The 25,713-nt window shown below is 41.3% G+C and overlaps 1 protein-coding gene across 6 annotated transcripts in view; it reads right to left on the reverse strand.

Moving 5' to 3' along the window:
- Positions 1 to 4,948: 4,948 nt before the first annotated feature.
- Positions 4,949 to 25,713, reverse strand: part of RPS6KA1 (ribosomal protein S6 kinase A1) — a 160,001-nt gene continuing 139,236 nt past the window's right edge. For all 6 annotated transcript variants that reach the window (XM_056557420.1, XM_056557419.1, XM_056557418.1 and 3 more), the window contains 10 exons: positions 25,491 to 25,593; positions 22,467 to 22,591; positions 22,243 to 22,365; positions 20,249 to 20,338; positions 19,962 to 20,120; positions 19,716 to 19,877; positions 19,533 to 19,609; positions 18,138 to 18,255; positions 14,304 to 14,441; positions 4,949 to 7,699 (listed from right to left, as the gene is read on the reverse strand). In XM_056557420.1, coding sequence (XP_056413395.1) covers positions 7,577 to 7,699; positions 14,304 to 14,441; positions 18,138 to 18,255; positions 19,533 to 19,609; positions 19,716 to 19,877; positions 19,962 to 20,120; positions 20,249 to 20,338; positions 22,243 to 22,365; positions 22,467 to 22,591; positions 25,491 to 25,593 — 1,218 coding nt within the window. In that variant the 3' untranslated portion in view covers positions 4,949 to 7,576. The remainder of the gene's footprint in view (positions 7,700 to 14,303; positions 14,442 to 18,137; positions 18,256 to 19,532; positions 19,610 to 19,715; positions 19,878 to 19,961; positions 20,121 to 20,248; positions 20,339 to 22,242; positions 22,366 to 22,466; positions 22,592 to 25,490; positions 25,594 to 25,713) is intronic.

Consider the following 25,713-nt stretch of genomic DNA (forward strand, 5'->3'; position numbering starts at 1 on the left):
TACTTAAAATTCTCCAACAATTGAATTATTAGGGAGGAATATACCTCCTAAACCTGTAGTGAGGAGATCTACCTCCCCTAAAGGAGCAGCCGGGGCAGGAAAAATTGATAAATATGTGAACGCATCCCCGGGCTGGACAAAAACCCGGAGTAATAAAATCTCTCTGGTCAAGAATCTGGTGGAAAATACAGGATCATGGTTCGCTGTTTTACCAGACCTGATGGATAATGGCGAGGAATGGTCACCAGTGACAAAATCCTCTATGCTGCAGATGATCTTTAAAGAGGTGCAACAATGCAATCAGTTGTTGGTAGACTTGCAATTGCAAGTAGGATCTGGATCTTCTGATATTAGGATTATAAAGGACGATATTAATAAAATAAGGGACCATAACAAGAAAATGGAAAAAAACATTGCCAGCATTGGAAAAAGGGTTATTGTAACCACGGAAACAGAGTCATTAAGGAGAGAAGTAACAGATCTTAGAGCCAAAGTAATAGACCTGGAGGATAGGTCAAGAAGGAACAATAAAAGAATAGTAGGGATGCCAGAGGATATTGAAAATGGTAACACGAGAGCTTTCTGTCTTAAATGGTAACAGGATAATATTGGGGGTGGAAACTCTGACTCCCCTTTTCGGCTCACAGAGTGCCAGCAAGGAGGCCACCCTCGGGAGCACCACCTAGAAAGATTTTGTTAAAAGTACTCTGTTCAAATGACCGAGAAAGTATCCAACATAAGGCAAGGGAGCGGGGAGCTCTTATCTATAATGGGGCAAAAATGTCACTGTACCCGGACTTTGCGAGGGGGCTTCTTTTAGAGAAATTAAGAAATACATCGCAAATGCAGGGATTCCCTTCTCGCATTGTAGTTCACCCGCAGAGCACTTTACATCCACATATGGGGTATGTTCTTACTCAGAAGAAATGGGGTTACAAATTTTGGGGGGCTTTTTCCCTATTTTCCCTTGTGAAAATGAAAAAATTAGGGTAACACCAGCATTTTAGTGAAATTTATTAAATTTTTTTTTTTTTCATTTTTCCATCCAACTTTGAAGAATTTTCTTTAAACACTATACCTATACACTATACCTCTTGTTACGTTCCGTGAGGGGTGTAGTTTCCAAAATGGGGTCACATGTGGGTATTTTTTTTGTGCAAATCACCAATTTAGGCCTCAAATGTACAAAGTGCACTCTCATTTCTGACCCTTGTTGTGCGCCAGCAGAGCATTTCACGACCACATTTGGGGTATTTCCGTACTCAGGAGAAATTGCGTTACAAATTTTGGGGGTCTTTTTTTCCTTTTACCGCTTGTGAAAATAAAAAGTATGGGGCAACAACCAGCATGTTAGTGTAATTTTTTTAAATTTTTTTACACTAACAGGCTGGTGTAGCCCCCAACTTTTCCTTTTCATAAGGGGTAAAAGGAGAAAAAGCCCCCCAAAATTTGTAGTGCAATTTCTCCCGAGTACGGAAATACCCCATATGTGGCTCTAAACTGTTTCCTTGAAATATGACAGGGCTTCGAAATGAGAGAGCACCATGATGACCCCCCTGGGCATTTGCGCGGGGTGCCTGCTGATCGATATCAGCAATCACCCCGTTCCCCGGGAATTGCCACAGACGTACCGGAACATCATGGGTACTGTAGGGGTTAAAGCAATTCAGAAACACATAGGCCCAGATTTATGAACGAATGTCTATGGTAGAGCTATTTTCCCACATTTATTTGGATGGTGGGTTTGACTAGCGTGCATCTTATTTATCAAGAAGGTGCAGCAGGAAGATTCATTTTGCGCAGCTCTGCTGTGGTGGGAAAAGCTCTACCACATACACTTTTTCTAGACACTTGTGAGGGAAGGAAGTAGCCACTTTCCCGGGTCCTGAATGTGGCAGGTTAGGTGTTTTTACTTACTTTCACAGAGCTGCCAGGACACTTTTACTTGCATTTTAGACGCTACAATCAAATTTGATTGCGGTGTCTAAGTGGTTAAAGCCAGGAATCACCTGATCGGTGATGTCTGGCATTAGATATGGGTCATGGTGGCAGATAGCTGCAAGGACCACCCAGCTATGACCCACGCTCAGCTCCTGTCATAGAAGGGGAGTGGGGTAGGCAAAAAGAGTAAAACTGTCTATATCAAAAGACACATAAAAGTCGCTAAATATGCTGCTTGCGCCTGAACTGCGCCAAAACAAAGACAAAAAAAATGCTCTAAAAGCAATGATAAATCTTCCCCATCCTACCTACAATAAGATTACTGCAGAAGACAAAAAAATTGAAAGAATACACAGCCTTTATTGTGACATGCAACTGACATCATGATAAAATGTTTAAAAACACAGATGAGAGCCACTGAAAATGGACATCCCCAGAAGCTGCATGAGTGGTAAATGGTACCCAAATAGGTGATAATCCCATAATGTGCCATACACTACATCAATAGGGGCATACATATAGCGCCAGTATGGCAAAATGTAATTGTGACATTTAGGTTTCAAAATATGTGTGAAAATGAATCAGTCATGTAATCGACATGAAAAAAAAAAAAAAGGCCATTACAATGCATTATAATGTAGTTGCAGCTTTGTCCTGATTAAAGAAATGGGGAAAAGGGTGCAGTACTTTTGCACTACCACTACTAATAGTACGGTGATGCAATAACAAGCTCTTATAAATACTGCAGAGATTTTCAGCATTTGCATAAGCATTATGACCCCTTCAGACTGTTGATCAGCAGGAATCAGACCCCCAATGATCTAATATTGATAGCCTATCCTAAGGATAACCCGATAATTTGGATGTTTGATGAGAAACTGCTATAAGGCAGAGGCATCCAAAAGACCCAGGGCTAGAGCCCATAGCACAGCCAGGCCCCTAAGTGCACCCAAGACACGCCCATAACCCATCCTTGGCCACACCTAACCACACCCTAAGACACGCCCCTAGGAGAATGCATGGAGCATTTCTGGGGATATTACTCCTCCAGTCTAATCGGTGGGTGTCCCAGTGGTCAGACCCCACCCATCCCACAGATAGAGATTGAGGGAGACTATTACAAGCTCTTGACAGGATAATAGGACCAGGTAAATCATAGACTGCAGTGCTGAGCTCATATAAAATATTGAACCCAACACAAGTACAAAAGACAAGAAGACTGAACTATATAGCACTCACTAGTCATAGTTTGGCATTAAAAAAATGTACTTTATTCAAGCTTCAGTAGTCACATACCAATGATACACCTGGCGCAGGGAGGAAGAGAAAGGGGCCAAAGCCGCAAGCACGGACACAGCAAGGACTGCTGGTTCATTTTTTTTTCCTTAATGACTGGTCCCCCCTTTTCAAATCTGACCTATTGCTCTTTAAGTTTGTGATTCTGAGTTAGTTTTCTATATTGTACTTTATATTAGTGGTAATTTTTTGTTGCTACAGAGCTTTTTTGTAAAGAAAAAAAACTCCAAAATATTGTGTAAAATTAAAAAGTTTAAAGTTTTAAAAAATATAGAATTGCACAATTTTGTGGGACAATTATTTTTTCAGAGTTTGCAATATGGTAAAACTTTATTCTATGGGTCAGTACAATTCCAATGATGCCAAACTTGAATACCGGTAATTTTTGTTTCCTTTTATGGTAATAACATTTTTTTAAACTTAACAGAGCTGTGTTAGGGTTTATTTTTTTCGCCATGATCTGTAGTTTTCATCGGTACCACTTGTGTGCAGTTATGTCTTTTTGATCACTTTTAATAAAGCTTTTTTCTGGGATGTGATGTGACCATAAATCATACATTTTGGCGCTTGGAATATTTTTTAACATTTACTCCATTCACCATGCGGGATAATAAACATTCTATAAGATAGGACATTTATGCATGCGGCAATACCAGTTATAAAGTGTTTTTTACTTTCAATATATATATATTTTTTTGTGAACATTTTATTTTTATTTGGATTTGGGGGGGGGGGGGCTTGGGTGTTATATTTTTTAAAACTTTTTTTTAACCTGGCTGGTTAGCAAATAGAGGTTGGACCTCATGCGGTACCTTTTTTAACGCCTTAGGGACATGCACTGTAAATATACAGCGCTGCAGCAAGTATGTTTTCGCACAGCATTGTACATTTATGGCGCCTATGACTCCCCAGCTGCTGCAAAACTACAACCCCCAGCATGTCTTCACTGTCAGGGCATACTGGGAGTTGTAGTTTTGTGAATGCTAGCGTGCGGAGGAGGCGGTGGGGAAATGTGCGGCGGGGCTCTGTGATCGGCAGGGAGATGTGCAGCAGGGCTATGTGATTGGCTGGGAGATGTGCAGCGGGGCTATGTGATTGGCTGGGAGATGTGCAGCGAAGCTATGTGATTGGCGGGAAGATATGTGGCAGGGCTATGTGATCGGTGGGGAGATGTGCGGCAGGATGATGTGAGGAGTAGATGGAAAGGAGCAGGTCTGTGGAACGCTCCTCCTGCCTGCACTCCACAGTCTGTCTGCGGTGGTTAGATGCTCTTCTTCCTCCCACCCACGCCAAGGTTAAAAGTTTTTGAGACAGCAGCTAGGCGCGGAGCGTGAACAGTGTGGCTGACAGCCGCCAACTACTTCCCAACACTTCCCATAAGCCAGGAAATAATAGAAAAAACAAAACAGCGGCAGCCTGAGACCGGGGGCTATGGGCAAGACACCTGGGGCTACAGCCCCATTAGCCGTCCCTAGCAATGCCCCTGCTATAAGAACAGTATGGATAACAACAGCTGTATGTAAAATTTGTCTTCACCAAATAGTTTTGCAATCAATTGGCTATAATTCCTGAACAAACATGTGAATACAAATACAAAAGTACAAAAGAAAGTGGGATGCAATTTTTGCTGATGCTAGGGATGGTACAGTTTGTGGGTTGCCGATAGCTGTTCCTTAAATACAATAAAGACTCAAAATCAAAAATATTTGTCAAAGTGTTTTTATTAGCCTTAATCATGTGTTCTCCATCGGCTGCAAGTCATAAAATGCCTAAATATAAGTAAAGCTTTAGGCTATATTCATATACTGTTTTGGGGACTCATTTTGAAGTGTGAAATGGCCCCAAAATCTTGAAAAAATCCCAAACCTACCTTTGTACTCATTTAACTGCACTGAATTCAGAGGGCTTTGTCACTTCAAGTGTAGTATGAAATTACAGACATGTAAGTAAGAAAGACTTCCTTTGGGCTATGTTTGTCTATAAAACAAAAAAATCCATTTAGTGATTTTTTTTTCCCATTTGTTAAATAAAAACATTCCAAAAGAACACCTGCTTTGTAAATTTCATATCAGCAATTGTGGTACCAAAAATGAAAAATTAAATAAAATATCAGGAAAGAAATGGTTTAAAAAAAGCTCTAAATGGCAGAACTATAACATTTAAAAGTTTAAAGACTTGTTTTACATGTAAAAGTCAACTTTTTTTTGAAAGTTCAAAATACTGTGTGCACACAGCCACATTGTACTGTATAGTTGAAAAAGTATACCACTAGTACATACACTTTAAAAATATTTTATTACATAATAGTTTTACATAAAAGTCTTCTATTAAGGATAGCCAACCTTGGCATCTTTTTCAGCATCCATATGCAGGGCTGGGCTATGCTTTCGTCTCTACTTAATGATCACACTGCTTTATGTATGTAAAATAATCCATGTGCCAAATGCAGCGAATTTTGCCAGCACAGCAGTTTTTCCCATGGACTCAGCTAAAATATCATGGTCACAAAAAACAGTAAATATGCTCAAGAGGCATACATTTTGCCACATGAATTACCTTTAAAGAAAGCAGTTCTATGTAATTTAATATCCCTTTTTTATCCTAGTGAAAAGGACTACAAAGCACAGTAGAATAAAGACAAGAACACAAAATTCACAGTAGCGCCAAAACCCACAAACTAGACAATGCTCCTTACAAGTAATAATTTGCAGATCTATTAAGAAAAAACTACACCAACAAAATAACCATATGCAAATACACCTGAAAGATCTCACGAGACTTTATTATGGGAAAATGCCTTAAAATGACTAAGGTCTTGGTTTCAATATTTTTCTTGCTAAATTATTTATGTAACATGGTGCAATGCTGTGGAACCCATTTTAAGTGACTTTTTTCATCATACACTTTTATGGCATTTTATATAGATATGCAAGAATTGTCTTATCTCAAGAGTCCTACTTCTTCAAGATCAGGGGCTTTGGTCCCTGGTGAAGTATTGGATGCGCGTTTGCAGTTACTCCCCACTAAAGGGAACCAGAAATATAAAAAGCATTTAGCTCTTTAGAGCAATGTAAAAGGGTGGCATAGGTTACTGTGGGAAATGTGGTATAGTCCACAGCAACCTGCTACTAATTTTACTATGTTACTTTCTAAAATGAACATTTCAATGTTGAGAAGTAATGAATAGCTCTGTGTTTGCTATCCACAGGTTTGCATCATTCAGCCTCACAGCATAGACAGTCTGACTTGTCTGTAAACAATTGTGCATTGGATCCACTGGATGCATTGGAGTCATAACACCGGAAACATTTATATGTACAGAAGCTTGCAAGTTAACCAATAAAAATCTGAAACATGACATGCATTTACTAGAGGGGTTTCCCGCTATTAAAAGCTCAGTAATAAATACTAAGCCTAGTCAGTCAAGAGAAGGCCTTATGGATTTGAAATAGAAAAAAAACCTTTGTTGCCATTTATAAAAAAAAATGTGTACTGGATGAGTAAATAGGATTTATGCTATGAATTTACATGTATAAACTTATAACAATTTACACTTCCCAATCTCACATATTGGTGTTACTTTGTATAACTGTAAATCAACCATTCACACACCCAAACATCCATTCACACATTCCACAGATCACCACTGTATTTCATATTGTATCTGATTTACTATTTAAAGTTTAGTAGGTTTTGATAGCTGGGGGGTTTCTTATACCTTGCCAGGCACAAAAGGTACTGGACAGGATGTTTCCTGGTGCCTGACCAGGAAAGAACCCTAGATAACACAAGAATAAATGAAGCACAGTGAGCCCTTAGGTCTATAAATACACCAAATGCATTTTTATGAACATGTCATGTATTTGATGGTATAATTGTCTTTGTAGCACAAAGCAGAAGGCAAAAACAGCTTTTTAAAACTCAGAATTTTTCAGAGTTTCACAAGTAAAATAGCAGTGTCTCTACCATCACAGACAGCAAGAGTACAGACAGCCCTGAGATAGTGCTGCAAAGGGACAAGGAGTGGCACAGAATGGTTTAAACAATAGTAATAGCCACTTCCTGTGAGAACAAAAAAATCAAGTATGCCTCATCATTACGATTGTACGGTTTTCATATAGGCAATATGCCATGGCCCTAGGACTCTCCTGCTACTGTATTAGGAAAAGTAGCACAGCAAGCCTATGCTATACTGAATCCATGTTTGCAGGAGGAACACAGCTTTTTATGGTCATAGTAAAATACGGCGTTGCACCGTTGATGAAAGCTGGTAACGGTTAAAAATCACCACCAAAAGTCATGATTATAGGAGAATCATTCTGGAAGATGAGAAACTCTGCTACAGAGTGGTAGAGGGCAGCTTCTTGACACGTCGCTGGGCGAGAATGGAGGATTTGATCGGTTGCAGCTGAGGAACTGGTTTAGAACTGTTTAAGGCAGAATATGTTGCGGCCATAGCTCCCTAGAAAAAATAAAAAAGAGGTAATTATTACAAATAGAACAATCATTTATCTAATCAGGCGTGTGCTATGGCCCTGCATTACCAGGCACAGCTCCGTATATTTTGTAGATGTGCTTGCCACTACATGTAGCTCAGTGAAAGCCAAGTCTACTGGCCTGTGGGATGTCAAACAAGGCAGAAACAGTATGGTAAGTTACTGGCCTGCCAATGACTTTACTGGTACTTACCATAAAAGCACATTCTATTTTATGACTTCCCTTTTACTACAGGATACACTTCAGATAGGGGCATCTTTAGAACGCTATTATTGCTGGGTAAAACACTATGGTAGTAGCTTGGGGTCCAAAAATGTAGTGATAGACTTATAAACGGTGAATGGTGCAAGCGCTGCCAATGTTTCATTTAAAAACAAAACACAAAAATATGAATAGCAAAGTACACATATATATTTTCACCTAACTAGCCAACTAGATAGATCTATGAAAGTATGTTCACACAGTGTATATGCTGCGAAATTCACACAAGAAAATCTTAAAGCTCAGCATAAAATCTGCACCCAACGAGGTTTGAGGCCGAGGTTTTCTTTGCTGATTTTATACTTCGTCTAATGATTGAAAGAAGAATAAAGTGAATATTAAAATTCCACTTACACGCTGTGGATTCTGTTGGATTAAGGGTTATTATAGATGTATAGATTACATTTATTGGTATTTTACAACTTTAGAAGTTTAAAGGGGTATTCCAGGCAAAACTTTTTTTTATATCAACTGGCTCCGGAAAGTTAAACAGATTTGTAAATTACTTCTATTAAAAAATCTTAATCCTTCCAATAATTATTAGCTTCTGAAGTCTTCTGTCTAACTGCTCAATGATGATGTCACGTCCCGGGAACTGTGCATGATGGGAGAATATCCCCATAGAAACTGCACAGTTCCCGGGACATGAGTCATCAGAGAGCAGTTAGACAGAAAACAACAACTCAACTTCAGAAGCTAATAACTATTGGAAGGATTAAGATTTTTTAATAGAAGTAATTTACAAATCTGTTTAACTTTTCGGAGCCAGTTGATATATATATAAAAAAGTTTGGGCCTGGAATACCCCTTTAACTTGTGGTTTTGTCACATTGAGGAAATTCAACAAGGAAAATGTCCTTGCTAAATTCCTCTGCGGATCAGCCATCTTCCTGCCAGTGGAAAATGAGACAGAAATGATCCTAAATCAGCAATTTGCTGCAGACATAAGCACCATCTCATTGACAAACAGAACTTTTCTGGCAATATTCTGCAGAATTTTCACTATGGATATCCCATTAAAGTTGAGAGGCAAAGAGGAATCCTGGTGGACATTCCTCACAGACTTCGCCTTGAGGTGGACTGACAACTCATGGGGCCTCTGGGCAATAGAGCATCATGGGGGCCCCCCCATACGTAAGCCACACCCATATAGATGCCCCGCCCACATACAATAAAATATTTCAATGCATTATTTCAAAGAAGATATAGAAAAATTATTTGTAAAATTGATAAGTAACTACATTTTGCAGTATATTACGCAGTATATTTTACAGTAAAAATGACATTGGGGGACATTTATTTAGTCAGATTTTCTTTACTATAATTGTTGCAAAATTGTCGCAACTGCGACTACGTGTGTTTTCGTGCGACAATTTGCGTGAAGAACAAGAAAAGCAAGAAAATTCAAAATTTTTCTACATGGATTTGCTTTAGTCAGGTATTTATTAACTGCGACAGTCGCAGCTGCGCAGTAAAAAGTCGCAACTGCCTTAAAATTTGACTAAATTTACTCCAGCTCCAACATGGAGCAGGAAAAGCTACTACCGCCCGGGCTCCGACATACTTTCTCCCTGCTACCCTCACTTCGCTACAGGGACACTGCAGTGATTTACATCCCACCCCTCTCACCTGCCAGCACCACACAACTCCCATCTGTCTGCTAACTGTTGCAAGACTACAAGTCCCAGCATGCCTTTACAGTGAGGACACGCTGGAAGTTGTAGTCTTGTAGCAGCAGGAGCTGAGCGGCGCGGGCGGGAGACAAGGGGGGATGTATATCAGTGTCCCCATGATTATTAAGTGAGGGTAGCGGGGAGGCCGTATGAGGAGCCCGGGCGGCTGCACTGTAATGTCAGCCCGGGCTCCTTATAACCTATACCGGCGCCGCAGACTCCTAAATCCCCTGCTGTCATTTCACATTACCCGCTGGGTCCTGTGATTGGCCAGGACCAGCAGCCAATCACAGGACCAGATCAGAACAGTGACATGATTAGGGGATATAGGAGTCTGCCGGGGGGGGGGGGGGGGGTCCGTCAGCATACACCCCCCACCGGCCTTCACCTGCGCTGTGCCCGGCCTCCGCCCCCACCAGTACCTCTCTACTCCCCCCAGCCCCCCCGGCCTTCACCTGCACTGTGCCCGGCCTCCGCTCCCACGTCTTCGGTTGAGTGTGTGTGTGTGTCTGTCTTTCTGTCTGTCTCTATCTCTGTTTGTGTGTGACTGTGTGTGTGCCCGGGCTCCCTTTGCAGGACTACAACTCCCAGCATGCCTTTACTGTAAGGACATGCTCGGAGTTGTAGTTGTGCAGTGCAGGCGAATGACAAGCTTGTCCCCTGCCCCCAGCTGCAGGACTACAACTCCCAGCATGTCCTTACTGTAAGGGCATGCTGGGAGTTGTAGTCCTACAGCTGGGGGCAGGGGACAAGCTTGTCACTTGCCCACACATCTCCTGCACCACACAACTACAACTCCCAGCATGTCCTTACTGTAAGGGCATGCTGGGAGTTGTAGTCGTGCAGGGCGGGAGATGTGCGAGCAGGTGATAATAAATGTACTAACCCATTTTTTGGTTTTTTTTCTTCTCATTTCAGATCGGTGTATCCTGTGGACTCCTTCGGATTCGGTGGACTACTTCGATGACCAGCGTTTTTCTTTGTTTGATTTTAATAAAATGGTTAACGAGGGCTTGTGGGGGAGTGTTTTTTGTAATACATTTTTTTTTAATTGTTGTTGTGTTTTTTCCTTACCTTACTTGACAGGCTTAGTAGTGGAAGCTGTCTTATAGATGGAGTCCATTACTAAGCTGGGCTTAGCGTTAGCCACAATAACAGCTAGCGCTAACCCCCAATTATTACCCCGGTACCCAACGCCACAGGGGTGCCAGGAAGAGCTGGTACCAACAGGCCCGGAGCATCAAAAATGGCGCTCCTGGGCCTAGGCGGTAACAGGCTGGCGTTATTTAGGCTGGGGAGGGCCAGTAACAATGGTCCTCGCCCACCCCGGTTAACGTCAGACTGTTACTGTTTGGTTGGTATTTGGCTGAGAATAAAAATAGGGGGGACCCTATGCGTTTTTTTTATAATTAAATATTTTAAAAAATAAAATAAAAAATAAAATAAAAACACATAGGGTCCCCCCTATTTTTATTCTCAGCCAAATACCAACCAAACAGTAACAGCCTGACCTTACCAGGATGGGCGAGGACCATTGTTACTGGCCCTCCCCAGCCTAAATAACACCAGCCTGTTACCGCCTAGGCCCAGAAGCGCCATTTTTTGACGCTCCGGGCCCGTTGGTACCGGCTCTTCCCGGCACCACTGTGGTGTTGGGTACTGGGGTAATAATTTGGGGTTAGCGCTAGCTGTTTTTGTGGCTAACGCTAAGCCCGGCTTAGTAATGGACTCCGTCTGTAAGACAGCTTCCACTACTAAGCCTGTCCAGTAAGTAAAAAAAACAAAAAACATAACAGGTATAACAATAAATTTTATTACAAAAAAACACTCCCCCACAAGCCCTCGTCATCATCACCGCCTGTCAATCCCTTCTCAGTGGTCTTCAACCTGCGGACCTCCAGATGTTGCAAAACTACAACTCCCAGCATGTTCTGGAATGCTGGGAGTTGCAGTTTTGAAACATCTGGAGGTCCGCAGGTTGAAGACCACTGCGGCCTTCTCCATCATCCAGACCCCCTTTAGTTTTCTACTCGGTGGGAAGGAAGGGTGAGCTGGTCCGGGCCATCTATGCTGCAGGGACCGTCCAGTGGGGAGGGTTAGTCGTTCCGGGCTGTCAGTTTTCAACGGGAGGCCCTCTTCTCCGCTCCGGGCCAGCCCCGGACTAGTGACATTGCCTTGATGACGACGCACAGGGACGTTCATGTGCAGGGACGTCTGCTGCGCACGGACGTCCCTGTGCGTCGTCGTCAAGGCAATGTCACTAGGCCGGGGCCGGCCCGGAGAAGAGGAGAGTTGTAGTTTTGCAACATCTGGAGGTCCGCAGGTTGAAGACCACTGAGAAGGGATTGACAGGCGGAGAGCTCACTCGAGTACAAGCCAAGGGGGGCGTTTTCAGCACGAAAAATCGTGCTGAAAAACTCGGCTTATACTCGAGTATATACGGTATATATAAAACTCAATCTGTGTATGTTCCAGCATCACGTCCAAACAGCTACAGATATTAACATGAAACTTGGCACACAAGTCAAGTTCTTTTCTTATAACATCCGATTTCCTCCGGATGTTTTACATCTAAAGAATATTAGAACCTACAAACACAAGGATCCATTTTTTGATAATACCCACTTCCAATACCTCGGGGTCTCCCATACCTCAAATGGACCGAATATATTCCGCTGCACTAAATGAAGTCTGCACGAGCTGCAGCGGACAGGAACAACGAAGCCTTGCATTGAAAGGGTTACTAGCACTAGTAACCTCCTCCAACCCACATACATCTTGCTGAAAACACGCATGGGTATTCGATTTATTTTTTCTAATAATTTAACTATCTCTGTATATTTCTTCATACCATCATTTTACTGTAAATTCCTCATAACTGTAGATAGAATATTATAACAGATACAATGTTTTTAAATGATTGATTGTAATTTTCGCGGTCTTTTTGCCGGTATATATGATGGTATCCCCGGCTTGGACAACCAGTGGACCTGACGAAGAGGGGATCACACCCTTCGAAACGCGTTGTCCCACCCCCTGCATTACGGCCTGTTCTGTTTTGTTTTATTTCTTTTATACTATAAAATCCATCTGGTTTCATTATTCTCGCTTGGATTGGATCTTTCCCTAATCGGGACCCTACTAACATCCACAAGGAGAGAGCCCGAGTGCACCTACATTTTCTGCCGCCGAGCAGATTACAATCTCTTTCATTTATATGTCAACAACAAACATAGGGGTGAGTAAGGGTTAAATTACCTATCCTATTTGCCAGGGTCGGGGTTTTTGTTTAAAGTCCCATACAAGTCTAGGGGAAATATATGTTACTGCATAACTTTCAAGCGGCTGGGGATATTTCGATGATACTTGGTCACATGTTACTGATATGTCCACTTAAAATATAGGGTAGTTAATTTAACCCTTAACTACCCCCATTTGTGAGTGTCCGGGTTTTTTGTTTAAAGTCGCATGCTAATCAATGGGAAATGTATGTTCCCACATAACTTCCGTACGGCTTGAGATATTTCAATAATACCCGGTACACATATTACTTATATGTCAAACAAAAAGATATGATAGTTAAATTAACCCTTACCTACACCCTTATATAAAAGATGGATTTTTGTTTTAAGTCCCAAGCAAATATATGGGACTTCCGTTCCCTTACTCCACAAGCTCCGTTTAAGCCCTGCCCATTTTTTATCTACCCTTTTTGTGCATCGTTCTGGCTTGCAAATTACGCCCAGTCCCACAAAGCCACGTCCCCTTCTATTTTCAGCTTACAATATCTTCATCACAAATCAGTCCCACCTGAGGCCGGGACATGACAACAATATATGAAGACAGGATATAAAGTCAAAAAGCTTCCCCCTTTGTTGATTTTCCTCCCCAACAAGGATTAGGAACGAAAAACCGGGCAACGTCGGGTACTCAGCTAGTACAAGATATAACGCAGGATGCGTACAGGATAAATTATGTAATGTATGTACACAGCGGCCCCAGCAGCAGAATAGAGAGTACAACACTGGAGTATAATAGATGTATATACTGTATACCAGTGTTTTCCAACCAGGGTGCCTCCAGCTGTTGCAAATCTAAAACTCCCAGCATGCTGAGAGTTGTAGTTTTGCAACAGCTGGAGGCACCCTGGTTTTGGAAACACTGCTGTATACAGTGACTTCTCACCAGCTGACTGCAGGAAGAACTCGCCAGGCACCTTCTTCGTTCAACAAGACCTTCAGCTCCGCCCCCACAGATCACATGACAGATCACAGTGTGACATCACCACGGGTCCTTAACCTCCGTTTTTTTCCCTACAGAAGGTACAGAGCAGGTTCTGGTGGGGCAGTCACTCCTGTTGTGCTGTGTGTGGAGATATCTGCTTCACAGTGACTGCCCGACCAGGACCTGCATGATTTGGGTGCTGGTGGTGGTGGGGTTTGTTCATCAATAATAAAATAAGGAGGAGAACACCCACAGCACATATATAGTATGTATTTACGTATCCTAATGAATCATTGCTTATACCTCTTATAACTGTGAGCAGATTCTATACAATATTCCACTTATTATTTGAAATGCATGCTTTTGTATTTCAATGTTCATGACCAAATGACAAAAAGAAGAAAGCATCACCTTCACCAGCTGTGCATCCTGTCTATTCAGCTGACTTTGAGGTAGCAGGTCTCGCTTTGTGATCCACTCATGTTGTAAAACTTGACGTGCAGTGAGTCGGCGATGAGGGTCTACGTGTAACATACGGGACACCAGGTCCTAGAAAAGAACAGATCTGGTTCAACAGATCATTCTAAGTTCTCTCATAAATGGCTCTGACACTGTGTGAGTAAAGACAGCATTATGGGTTCTGAATTCACATTTGCATCTTAAAAATACCTGCAGATAAAAGTATAGAACACATATGTTATAAAGACAAACACATATTCAACATCCATATAGCTGCCCAGGATCCAACTGTTCACAATTATGTTTTATGACTGTACAAAACAACATGTTTGTTATCTACAGAGGGGTTTACCGATAAAAAAAAGAAACAAAACTATTCATGTTGTTAAATAACCTTAAAGCGTACTTGTCAGATCCCACAAAAAAAAAAAAAAAAGACTGTTATATGTTACTCAGTGCCTAATCCTGATCATGTACATATATTATGTATATTTTTATGTCTCTATCCCCCATATCTCACAAAAATATAGCGTATTAAACCTGCTTACTGTCCATTTCATTCTGTCCTGTGGATGGGGCGTGTCCTTCTCTTGCCTGCACTGTGCATGACTCCGTTTTCTTCCCCACTCTACTCACTCACTGCTCTCAGGAGTGAGCCAGGCAGCCATGCTCTGTAACCCTTTCCCCTCTGGTTTTATGCTGCACACACACATCAGGAATGATTATTGGAGATTGCCTGTACTCTACCATCAAAGACAATTTGGTGAGTGAATAACTAGATTTTCTGTCATTCATGAGTGTCATTCATGTGTGTCATCCTTTGGTAGTCCTGTAATAGTTTGCAATAGTTGGATGTTAGTGTGTTATAATTCCTGAGGAAGGGCTATGTCCCACAATGCGTTGGATTTGTATACCTGAATTGTGGAATAAATTGTTATTGTGTATTAGACCGAAGCTTTGGGTCTGAACTAATCAGGAGAAGTCCCAGTAAAAACAAAGGAAGGAGGAGGCTAAGACGCTGGGAGATTCTGACAAGCATGCTGGCTCAAGGGGAGTGATGATTCAAATTACTCCCCTGGGTGAAGTAAGTGTGCTTTTAGTTCAAGTAAGTTTCTGGATGTATAGTGAATAGAAAGTCCGCTCTCCAGTTTTGTTTTTTTCTTGTTGCTTTACTCTATAAATAAGGGATGAAGATTCACACTTTGATGCGATTTTGGATTAGTGAGTGGTCGGCCTCAGGAGACCACTCACGGAGTGTAAGTTTGGAGTCTCTTAAAGATTGTATTATTGTCTATGATAGCAGGAAGACTGAAGACCACTCCCAAATAGTTTTTTGATGCAACTTATGTTAGCAGGGGCAGGGACACTGCTGCTTTAAAAGCAGCAGCCATCCGTGTGCAGGCACGCCCCTGATGTCACGGACTGGGGGGGTCAGGGGGGGGTTAAGAAAGTATGAAGGAGGATGACCGAGGTTTGGGGGATGAAAGAGTACAGGAGGGTGTGTGTGGGGGAGACTGAGGGGTCTTGCGGGAATGAGAGAGCAAAGGAGGATGACTAAGGGGTCTGGGGGGGGGGGAATAAAGGTTGGAAGAAGGATGACTAGTGTCTGGGGGAGAAGGGGACAGGGGGGTCTGAGGAGGCACAGAAGTTGAGTGATGAATGAGAAGATGAATCATGTGGCACAGGGGGATGGGGGGGATAAAATGGCACAGAAAGGATTAGAGTGTAGCATAAAATGGCACAAGGGGTGATAGAGGAGGGAATGAAATGGCACAGGAAGGGAATGATGTAGTACAGGGGGTGATGGGGGAGAGGGTAATGTGGCACAAGGGGTGATAAAGGGGGGATGGTAATGATGTGGCACATGGGTTGATCAAGAGGTGGGATGAAATAGCACAGGGGGTGATAAAGGGCGTGATAAAATGTAATAGAGGGTTGCAGCCACATTTGTAATACTGATATTGGTATCACATTGTCGTCGTGCAACATGATTTATGCAATTGGCGGTATGGCGAGGGATGTGTCACCAAACTATGCATGTCTAAAAAGCGTGTCACCAACATGAAAAGTTCAGAAAGCTCTGCCCTAAAATAACTAAAGTGACCCCTCGACCTACGATGGCCCCGACATACGATAATTTCAACACGCGATGGCCTCTCAGAGTGTCGTGTGTAGCGACGTGATGGCGGCAATGGAGAGCACGGATGCCGGGGAAGCAGAGGCCTTGCAGGAGCGTCGGGGAAAGCGATGGACGGCGACATCTTAGGCAGCGGTGACGATCTGGAGCGGCGGAGACACGTGAGTACAACTTCCTCTAACAGTGGTCTACAACCTGCGGACCTCCAGATGTTGCAAAACTACAACACCCAGCATGGCTGTCCGGGCATGCTGGGTGTTGTAGTTTTGCAACATCTGGAGGTCCGCAGGTTGTAGACCACTGTCCTATACTTTACATTGCACGGATCCCTCAACATGCGATGGTTTCAACAAACGATGGTCCGTTTGGAACGGATTACAATCGTATGTTGAGGGACCACTGTATACCAATATTGAAGTTTGGAGGTGGGAACATCATGGTGTTGGGCTGCTTTTTAGCAAACGGTGCTGGCAAACTTCACATAATTGAAGGAATGATAAATGGGCAAATTTATCTAGACATTCTTGACAAAAATCTGCTGACATTTAAAAGGATAATTAAGATGAAATGAGGGTCGACATTTCAGCAAGACAATGATCCAAAACACACAGCCATGAAAAAACTCTCAAATTGTTTCAAAGAACGAAAATAAAGCTGCTAGAATGGGCGAGCCATCTGGCTTAAACTCCTTTGAAAATCTATGTAAGGATCTGAAGATCATGATTCCTAGTGAAGGCCCATAGAAGACAGTTTGTGTGGAAGAATGGACCAAAATCACACCAGAGCAACACATGCCACTAGTTCCTTCATAAGGCGGTATTAGGGTATGTTCGGGTGGAATAGCGCATAGGAATTCTGCAATGTAAACCCCTAACATTAGTGTGAATGGGTCTTCTGTGGACTCGTGTACACTGTGGAATTTTTAAATTGATCCACATGTTCATTCTTTGTGCGGAAATCCGTGGGCCCTGCATTGCCGTCAACGGTGACGGCACTGGGCAGCACGGTCCTCTGGCGGCGGCCGCCAGATGAAATCTCTGCATGCTGAATTCTGTGAGCAAAGATTCCGTTCACATTCATCAGTGTGAACATACCCTTATAAAGTGGTCATTAACAGCAAATGATTTTGTACAATGTATTAAATAAATATCAGTAAGCCTGTTCAATACTTTTTCCCTGTGTCCTTTAACATTATTACTAGAGATGAGCAAACTTCCAGTAATTTGATTCGTCACGAACTTCTCGGCTCGGCAGTTGCTGACTTAAGCCTGCATAAATTAGTTCAGCTTTCAGGTGCTCCGGTGGGCTGGAGACTCTCTCCTAGGACTGTATCCACCTTTTCCAGCCCACCGATGCACCTGAAAGCTGAACTAATTTATGCAGGATAAGTCAGCAAACGCCGAGCCGAGAAGTTTGTGACAAATCGAATTACTGAAAGTTCACTCATCTCTAATTATTACACAATTTCTGAGTTTATTTGTTTTAGTTTCTTTGTATGTATGGATTACCTAAATTGTTACCAACATCTGGCAAAAATGTAATGTCAATAGTACCTGTGAAAATTTATTTAGTGAGAAAAATGGTGCGTAGCGGTGTTCAATACGTATGTGACCTGCTATATATGACTGGACATTTAATGGGCTAAATACCTTTGCCGATTCGGATACAGTGTTCCAGTTTCCCCCTCTCAAAGTAAACTTTCCACTTCCGATCCTTGCTAATATCTCATCTGGTGTGTCTTCTGGGCCATTAGCAAATGGAGTGTATCTATAGAAATAAATAAATAAATTAATTAATTAAAACTAAAATTCTCATTACTGTACAGAATTAAGGTTTTCCCGTGTATTTTGAATAAAATATGATTGCCTATAAATTTACACGGGCTGCAACTAACAATTATTTTTCTAATCGATTAGTTGGCCAAATATTGTTTCCATTAATCGACTAATCAGATAAAAAAGATGTTTTGTGGTTTAGATTAGGGAGGGAGTTAATGAGGGGAGAGGATCGGACTGAAGGTTTTTTGTGTGTTATGGGTAAAGCATACATTGAGTGTTAAGAGAGAGTTTGTCCGGTCGGCTAGATGTTAAGCTTTGCGGAGGCTCAGAGGAGTAGCTTTTTATTATATTTAAATACGTATAATAATTTTACATATCATTTTCTTTTTTTTCCTTGTAAGGGCTAAACCCCTCCGTTTCTTACCTGTAGCCAGATAGGAGGGGCAGCATATTCCCTGAATGTCCAGCACACATAATCTTCCACTTTCTGCATCTTCTCTCTGCAACTATTGAGAGTCTGGCCTTTAGCACAGAGAAGACAACCGGGGACTCACGATAGCTGCAGAGCTAAAGGAAGCAGAAGATAGTGTGTGCTGGGCTCCTACTTCACTAAACAGGCCGCCACAGTTGCATATATAGATAGTGATAATCTCTGTGTATGTGAACTTTTGAAATTGGCTTACCAACTAATCGACCAACCTATTAAAAGATGTTGAAAATATTAGTTGCCGATTAATCGATTAGTTGTTCCAACCCAACAAAAAACTTAAGATTTAAAGGAAATGATAGCAAAGAAATAATGTATACAAGTACTATTTATTGTGAGAAGAAGTATTTACATTCCAGAGCTGTGAGAAGAGCTGGAGTAGAGAGATGTAAACAGTCTGACACATGGCAGAAGAGACTTGTTATATGCCACAGTATAGCTAACTCTATTCTGACAAACACCAGTTCATAGGTCTCTATTCTGACAAGATGATCATTGCTGGTGACTGGGTGGTGCCTGTCAACCCTAAAAATATTTGGCAAAACACATTTGCTTAATAACTTGAACCATACTGTCACGGACTCTGGTTTTAATCTATACTCCGGCCTGACTTGTAATCAGAAAAAAATCACTTCTGACACAGTAACTATAAATAAGTACAGATGTCTACTCTACAACATAACAGGACAGCAGTACTTAAGATGTCCACAGTGAGAGGAGATGTCTACAGCTAGGATAAAAGCTGGTTTACAGTGCAATGCCAGTACCCATGTACTTACCCTGCCAGCATTGTGTAGAGGAGAATTCCAAGACTCCAGATGTCACATCCTTCATCATATCCTTGCCTTTTCAGCACCTATGAAACATTACAGTTCTATTACACATTAATAAAGTCTCCATCCATGGTTCTTACACCTCTTTCATTTGATCTTTATCTGTCCGGTCTTTGTGTGCCTTATTACCTCCGGGGCCACAAAATTGGCCGTATAACATGGCGTCATCAGTAATCCATTTTCTGCACGCAGTTGTTTAGCAAACCCAAAATCACAAATCCTTATAGATTCCGGATTTCCAGATTCATCAACATAAAGGATGTTGCTTGGTTTCAGATCTCTATGAACAACCTACAATGCAAAAGTGGTAAAGGTGTATATTTAACAAAAGGTATTTGTGTATTCTAAAACATTCTGTGCACGTGATATTCTCACCCCTTGCGAGTGAAGATATTCCACCGTCTTGCAGATGGTCAGGAGAACAGCACAGGCTTCTCTTTCAGAGAAAAACTTCTGACGTAAAATTCTGTCAAGCAGTTCTCCCCCTCTCATAAGCTCTGTCACCAGGTGGACACTATTTCCCTCTTCATAAACCTGTTTTACATTTTTATTTATTAATACTTGCTCATGATGAGAAGGTTATAATCCTGAAGGTGCTGCTTTATCTGCAATTTCTGTGCCACCATGTAACTATACTGTGTATAAATGGAGTTAGTACTCACATCCTTTAGTGTAATTATGTTGGGATGTTGACCGTATCTGCGTAAAATCTCTATTTCTTCTGATGGGTCCCTCTTGGTTTTATCTATTATCTGCAGTAAAAAAAGAGTTGAGAAGACAATGCAAGGTTTAGGGGACAGCCATAGAGTGAAATAAAGTACTTATCAAGACTGACTGGACTACTTAAAGCTTTCTAGATTTCTTTATTGTAGAGCATGTCTGAAATTAGAAAAAAAAAGAGCATGTTTAATAGAGATTATGTGATGAATGGTTCTGCCAGAACCCATAGGGTTAATTCTTTCTAGCTCTGTTTATTCTGTTGCTGGGACTATGCCTCACAAATTAGAATCTTTCTGCAGGGATATATAAGGAAGTCTTTCTCAGTTACTCCTTGCCTGTGAAAGTTCTTGTGAGTGAAACTAGCTACTTCTGTACTTATATTGTCTTATCTGGTTCTGTTACTTTTTGGCTTGGCTCTTGACTACCCTTTGGCTCTTTGTTATTGTACTCCGTTCCCTCCTGGCTTTGACTTGGCTTGTTGACTTTGGTTCAGTGTGTGTGTGTGTGTGTGTGTGTGTGTGTGTGTGTGTGTGTTTAGGTTTATTTCTGTTAGTTTTTGTGTGCCTCCAACTGTTCCTGACTTTTGTCAGTTTTTGTAGTTAATTGTTTTGACCTGAGACTGTCCCTCACTTATTTAGGAAGGGATCGGTACTGTGGTTGTGGACCCGCTGCCTGGGGGGGGAATTGATTTACATAGTACACATAGAAAGGGGTTATACTAAGGACTGAACAACTGCTGCCGAGAAGCTTAAATGAGTGGGAGAATACACTACAGCACTGTGGAGATACATGGTATTTACACATGGGACAGCTGCCCTAAGCTTTATGGGTGGTGAGAGATGAAAAGGAAGCCTTGATTTATCTTTCAGGCACAATGTGTATCATCTTCAGCAGGTACATAACACAGGCTCCCTCTCTTGCACAGAGCACATTCTAAGCCCCACACCCACTTTTTTTGTTCTGTTTTAATCTAACTGTTACTAGAGACTGATTTCTGCTAACAGGCAGTGAACAGCAGACTGCAGAGAAGGAAGACCTCATGGTCCTAATGGTCAAGACTATGTTTTTCTGAGGTAAGAAGCCATTTTGATAGGAATCACATATGCTATCACATAGCTGAAAACTATTTGAAATGACAGTAATCATTTCAATTAGGTCTCAATGTTAAACATTTGGTTAGTTTTTTGTATTTTCCTCACTACTATCTTCATTAAAAGACAACCTAAAGTCTAGCAACTTTCACCTTGACCACTAAACCCAATAATATTCTAACAATATTCTAACATTTCCATTTATGTAGAGATCACTCAGCATTCCCCTCCGTATGACAGGCTGGATGAAAATGAAAGTATAACTGCATTTAGAGATATGCTTTACAGCAAGCCCTATGGACATGAGAACAATAGCCTGGAGGGGACCCTATTTACTTTTTTTTCTTCTTTTACTAATGGCTTAGAGGTCTGCATTATTCCAACCAGCAGAAAAACAAATACACTAGAAACCACATGAACAGAGGCTAAAAAAAGGCACCTTTCTGGCATCTGTTGGGTGACTGGGGTATATGGGTATGTTTGCTGTGTGCACTTGGAGATTCTGCAATGCATTCAGTTAAAGAACACCACTGATGTGGTGTGAAAAGAAGCTTAAACTAAACAGTCAAGATGTTTCTGCCAAAGTCACTGTTGAAAATCTGGTGTATTCTTAGATTTTCTACACTAAAGGTTTGTTCCTTCTGTAAGTTGGCTTAGTTTTATGCTGGAAATTTGCATCAAAATTGGCACATTTTTGGTGCATTTAAGCTTAACTGGAGGAAAAATATTTTGGAGCAAATACACTTCCTAAAAATGTCCCTGACTTTGCCTAAAATGTAACTTGAATGCAGGCAGTAAAAATATAAGTACAAGAAAAATATCAGCTTAAATTGCCATTACTTTACCTTTACAGCATATTCCATATTTGTCCCCTTGTGAACACAACGCTTGCATACAGAGTAGGAACCTGTGCCAATAGTCTCCCGTACCGTGTAGACATCACTGAATACAGCATTTTTAGTGTATATCTATAAAATATCAATATCATGGAGAGAAAATGCATTACATTGTGTGACAAAATGCCAAGGATAAGAAATTACCAACTTCTATAGACAAATGTTACGGTTACCTTTGGTACAGAAAGTACTGGAGGGGTAGAGTCTTTTCCATCCACCTCGCCCAATACAGGAGCCACAAAACTAAAGCCACGGAAGAGCTGATGAGCTCCTGCGCTGGGAGGAATTCCAGGGGAATCTGTTTAAGAAAGGATTTTACGTTATTAATTTATATAGAGGCAACATATATTGATTGTCATTGCTGACAACAGCCCCTGTCCCCAAATAGAGCTCAAAACGTAAATTCCAAGTCAGTATGTTTTTAGAGTATGGCAAGACATTGGAGTATCCAGAAGAAAACAAAGCAAACTGGAAGAACATTCAAACTCCAACAATATTTTCCTCTCAGCTATCATGCTAAAGGAAGCTTACATGTATCCTGCATGTTGCTACTTTCCAAAGATCTCTATAAAAAATATATATAAGCCCCTTCTGTTGTCAGGAAAAAATTATTAAGATAGCTAGGAGCTGATGGAAAATGTAACATTGGATAAACTTTTACTACATGCAATATTGGGCCAACAATGGCAGGTGGTTCTACAACTGCACATGTATGTTGCAATGCTTTAAGCCCTTAAGGACCAAGCCCATTTTCACCTTAAGGACCAGGCCAATTTTATTTTTGCGTTTTTGTTTTTTCCTCCTCGCCTTCTAAAATCCATAACTCTTTTATATTTCCATCTACAGACCCATATAAGGGCATGTTTTTGCGTGTCCAATTGTACTTTGTAATGAAACCTCTCATTTTACTATAAAGTGTACGGCGAACCCCAAAAAAAATTTTTTTAGGGAGGAAATTTAAACGAAAACCAAAATTTTGCACATTTAGTAGGGGTTCGTTTTCATACTGTACAATTTACGGTAAAAATGACATGTGTTCTTATTCTGTGGATCAATACGATTAGAATGATACCCATGGCTAGATACTTTTATATTTTTGTACCGCTTAAAAAAAATCTAAAACTTTTTGTAGAAAGTCAGTAATCTAAAAGCGCCCTATTTTGACCACCTATAACTTTTTCATTTTTGCGTATATAGGGCGGTATGAGGGCTCATTTTTTGCACAGTCATCTGTACTTTTTTTTTTTAGCTACCACATTTGCATATATAAAACTTTTAAATAATTTTTTATTAATTTTTTTTAATAAAATGCGACAAAAAAGCTGCATTTTTGGACTTTATTTTTTTTACGTTTACGCTGTTCCCCGTACGGGATCATTAACATTATATTTTGATAGTTCGGACATTTACGCAGGTGGCGATACCAAATATGTTTAGTTAAAAAAAATGTACGCTTTTTGGGGGTAAAATGGGAAAAATTGACAATTTTCATTTTCATTGGGGGAGGGGATTTTTCACATTTTTTTACTTAAAATTTTTACATTTTTCAACTTTTATTTTTATTTTTTTACACTTTTTATGTCCCCATAGGGGACTATCTATAGCAATAATTTGATTGCTAATACTGTGCAGTGCTATGAATAGGACACAGCACTGCTCAGTATTATCGGTTATCTTCTGCTCTGGTCTGCTTGATCTCAGACCAGAGCAGAAGACCCCAGGAGACGGCCGGAGCCAGGTGAGGGGACCTCCGGCCGCCATGCTGGATGATCGGATCGCCGCGGCAGCGCTGCGGGCGATCTGATCATCCATTCAAAGTACCGCAATGCCGCAGATGCCGTGATCTGTATTAATCACGGCATCTGAAGGGTTAATGGCCGACATCCGCGCGATTGCGGATGTCGGCCATTACGGGCGGGTCCCCGGCTGTTGCTAGCAGCTGGAACCTGCCGTGTATGACGCGGGCACCGCTCAGATGCTCGCGGTCATACACAGGACGTGAATGTACGTCGGGGTGCAGGAAGTCACGCCAAACCAGGACGTACATTTATGTCCGTGGTCGTTAAGGGGTTAACGCACACAGCTGTCTCTACTAAATCTTACAAAAACACACAAAGTTTGGTAAAATCAGTTTGTGAAGTCAGTCATGATAAGCAGAAATATTTCACAAATATAATTAACCATTCATTGAAACATAGAATGTGTCGGCAGATGAGAACCATTTGGCCCAACTAGTCTGCCCAATATTCAATAATACAGTTACTGTGTGTTACATTAGGCCTGGTTTAGAAATCTTGATAGAGATGTATTATTCTGCTCCGTTGTAGGCGCAAGATAAGGAATATACCACTAGTGCTGGATCAGCAGAATGCCGAACACAGACAGTGCCCAACGAACCTCACTGGCTGTTATAGGGTCTGTCTAGTTTCAGGCATGATTTTCATCCTTTTCTGAACCTTACCAACATTTAGATTTGACAAGTCTGCAGTCATTACAAGGGAAAGGCCCCTTTTACACTGCTGTTTTTTTTTCCGACTTTAACGGCCGTTCTCATGATGGGTAGCAATGGGCAACAATGGGTCCCGGGGACTACCATTTACTATTATGGGGCCGCCGGGCGCTGTTATGAATAGCGGGAGAAAAAGACGTCACAAGCAGTAATTTTTCTCCCACTATTCTGCCTGGCTCTCCCGACGGCCGTCACACTGCCGTATACTGCCAGCAGTGTGAAAGAAGCCAAAGGAATGCTAAAAAGAACATATGGCAGTAATATGGGGTAGATTTATCAAAACCTGTGCAGAGGAAGAGTGGTGCATTTGCCCATAGAAACCAATCAGATCGCTTCTTTTATTTTTAAATAGGCCTCTGAAAAATGAAAGAAGCAATCTGATTGGTTGCTATGGGCCACTTCACCATTCTTCCTCTACACAGGTTTTTATAAATCTCCCCCATGGTTCTTACTCTTATGCTAATGAGAAATAATTTTAAGATACCTGTGATATAACAAGTGTGTGATAGTAAATACAACTGTCAACAGCTGACAAGTGCATACAGGCACCCTAGGAGCCAACCTATAGTTCCCAAGCCACTGTACCAAATGATCAAACAGCTGAATGAAAGCAATATATAGTTTTCAATGCTACATTAGTAAGCAGTATCGAGTTTGTGTTTATGGAGAAGAAGGGGGAAAATATTACCTTTTGGAGTTCGCGATGTGAATTCTTTGTCAAAGTAATAGGTGTCATCTGGCTGTGAAACTGCTGGTTTAAAGGGCGGACTGATCTCTCGACGGTACAGTTTCTGTGGATAGAAAAGTAGAAAGAGGTAATTTAAAGGGAATGTATCACTTTGGCTATTTATTTATTCATTCATTATTCTTTTTATTTTGTTTTTACTGATGAGAGCCAGATACTGCAACAA

Source organism: Hyla sarda, chromosome 2, assembly GCF_029499605.1.
Source record: "Hyla sarda isolate aHylSar1 chromosome 2, aHylSar1.hap1, whole genome shotgun sequence".
Classification (NCBI taxonomy): Eukaryota; Metazoa; Chordata; class Amphibia; order Anura; family Hylidae; genus Hyla; species Hyla sarda.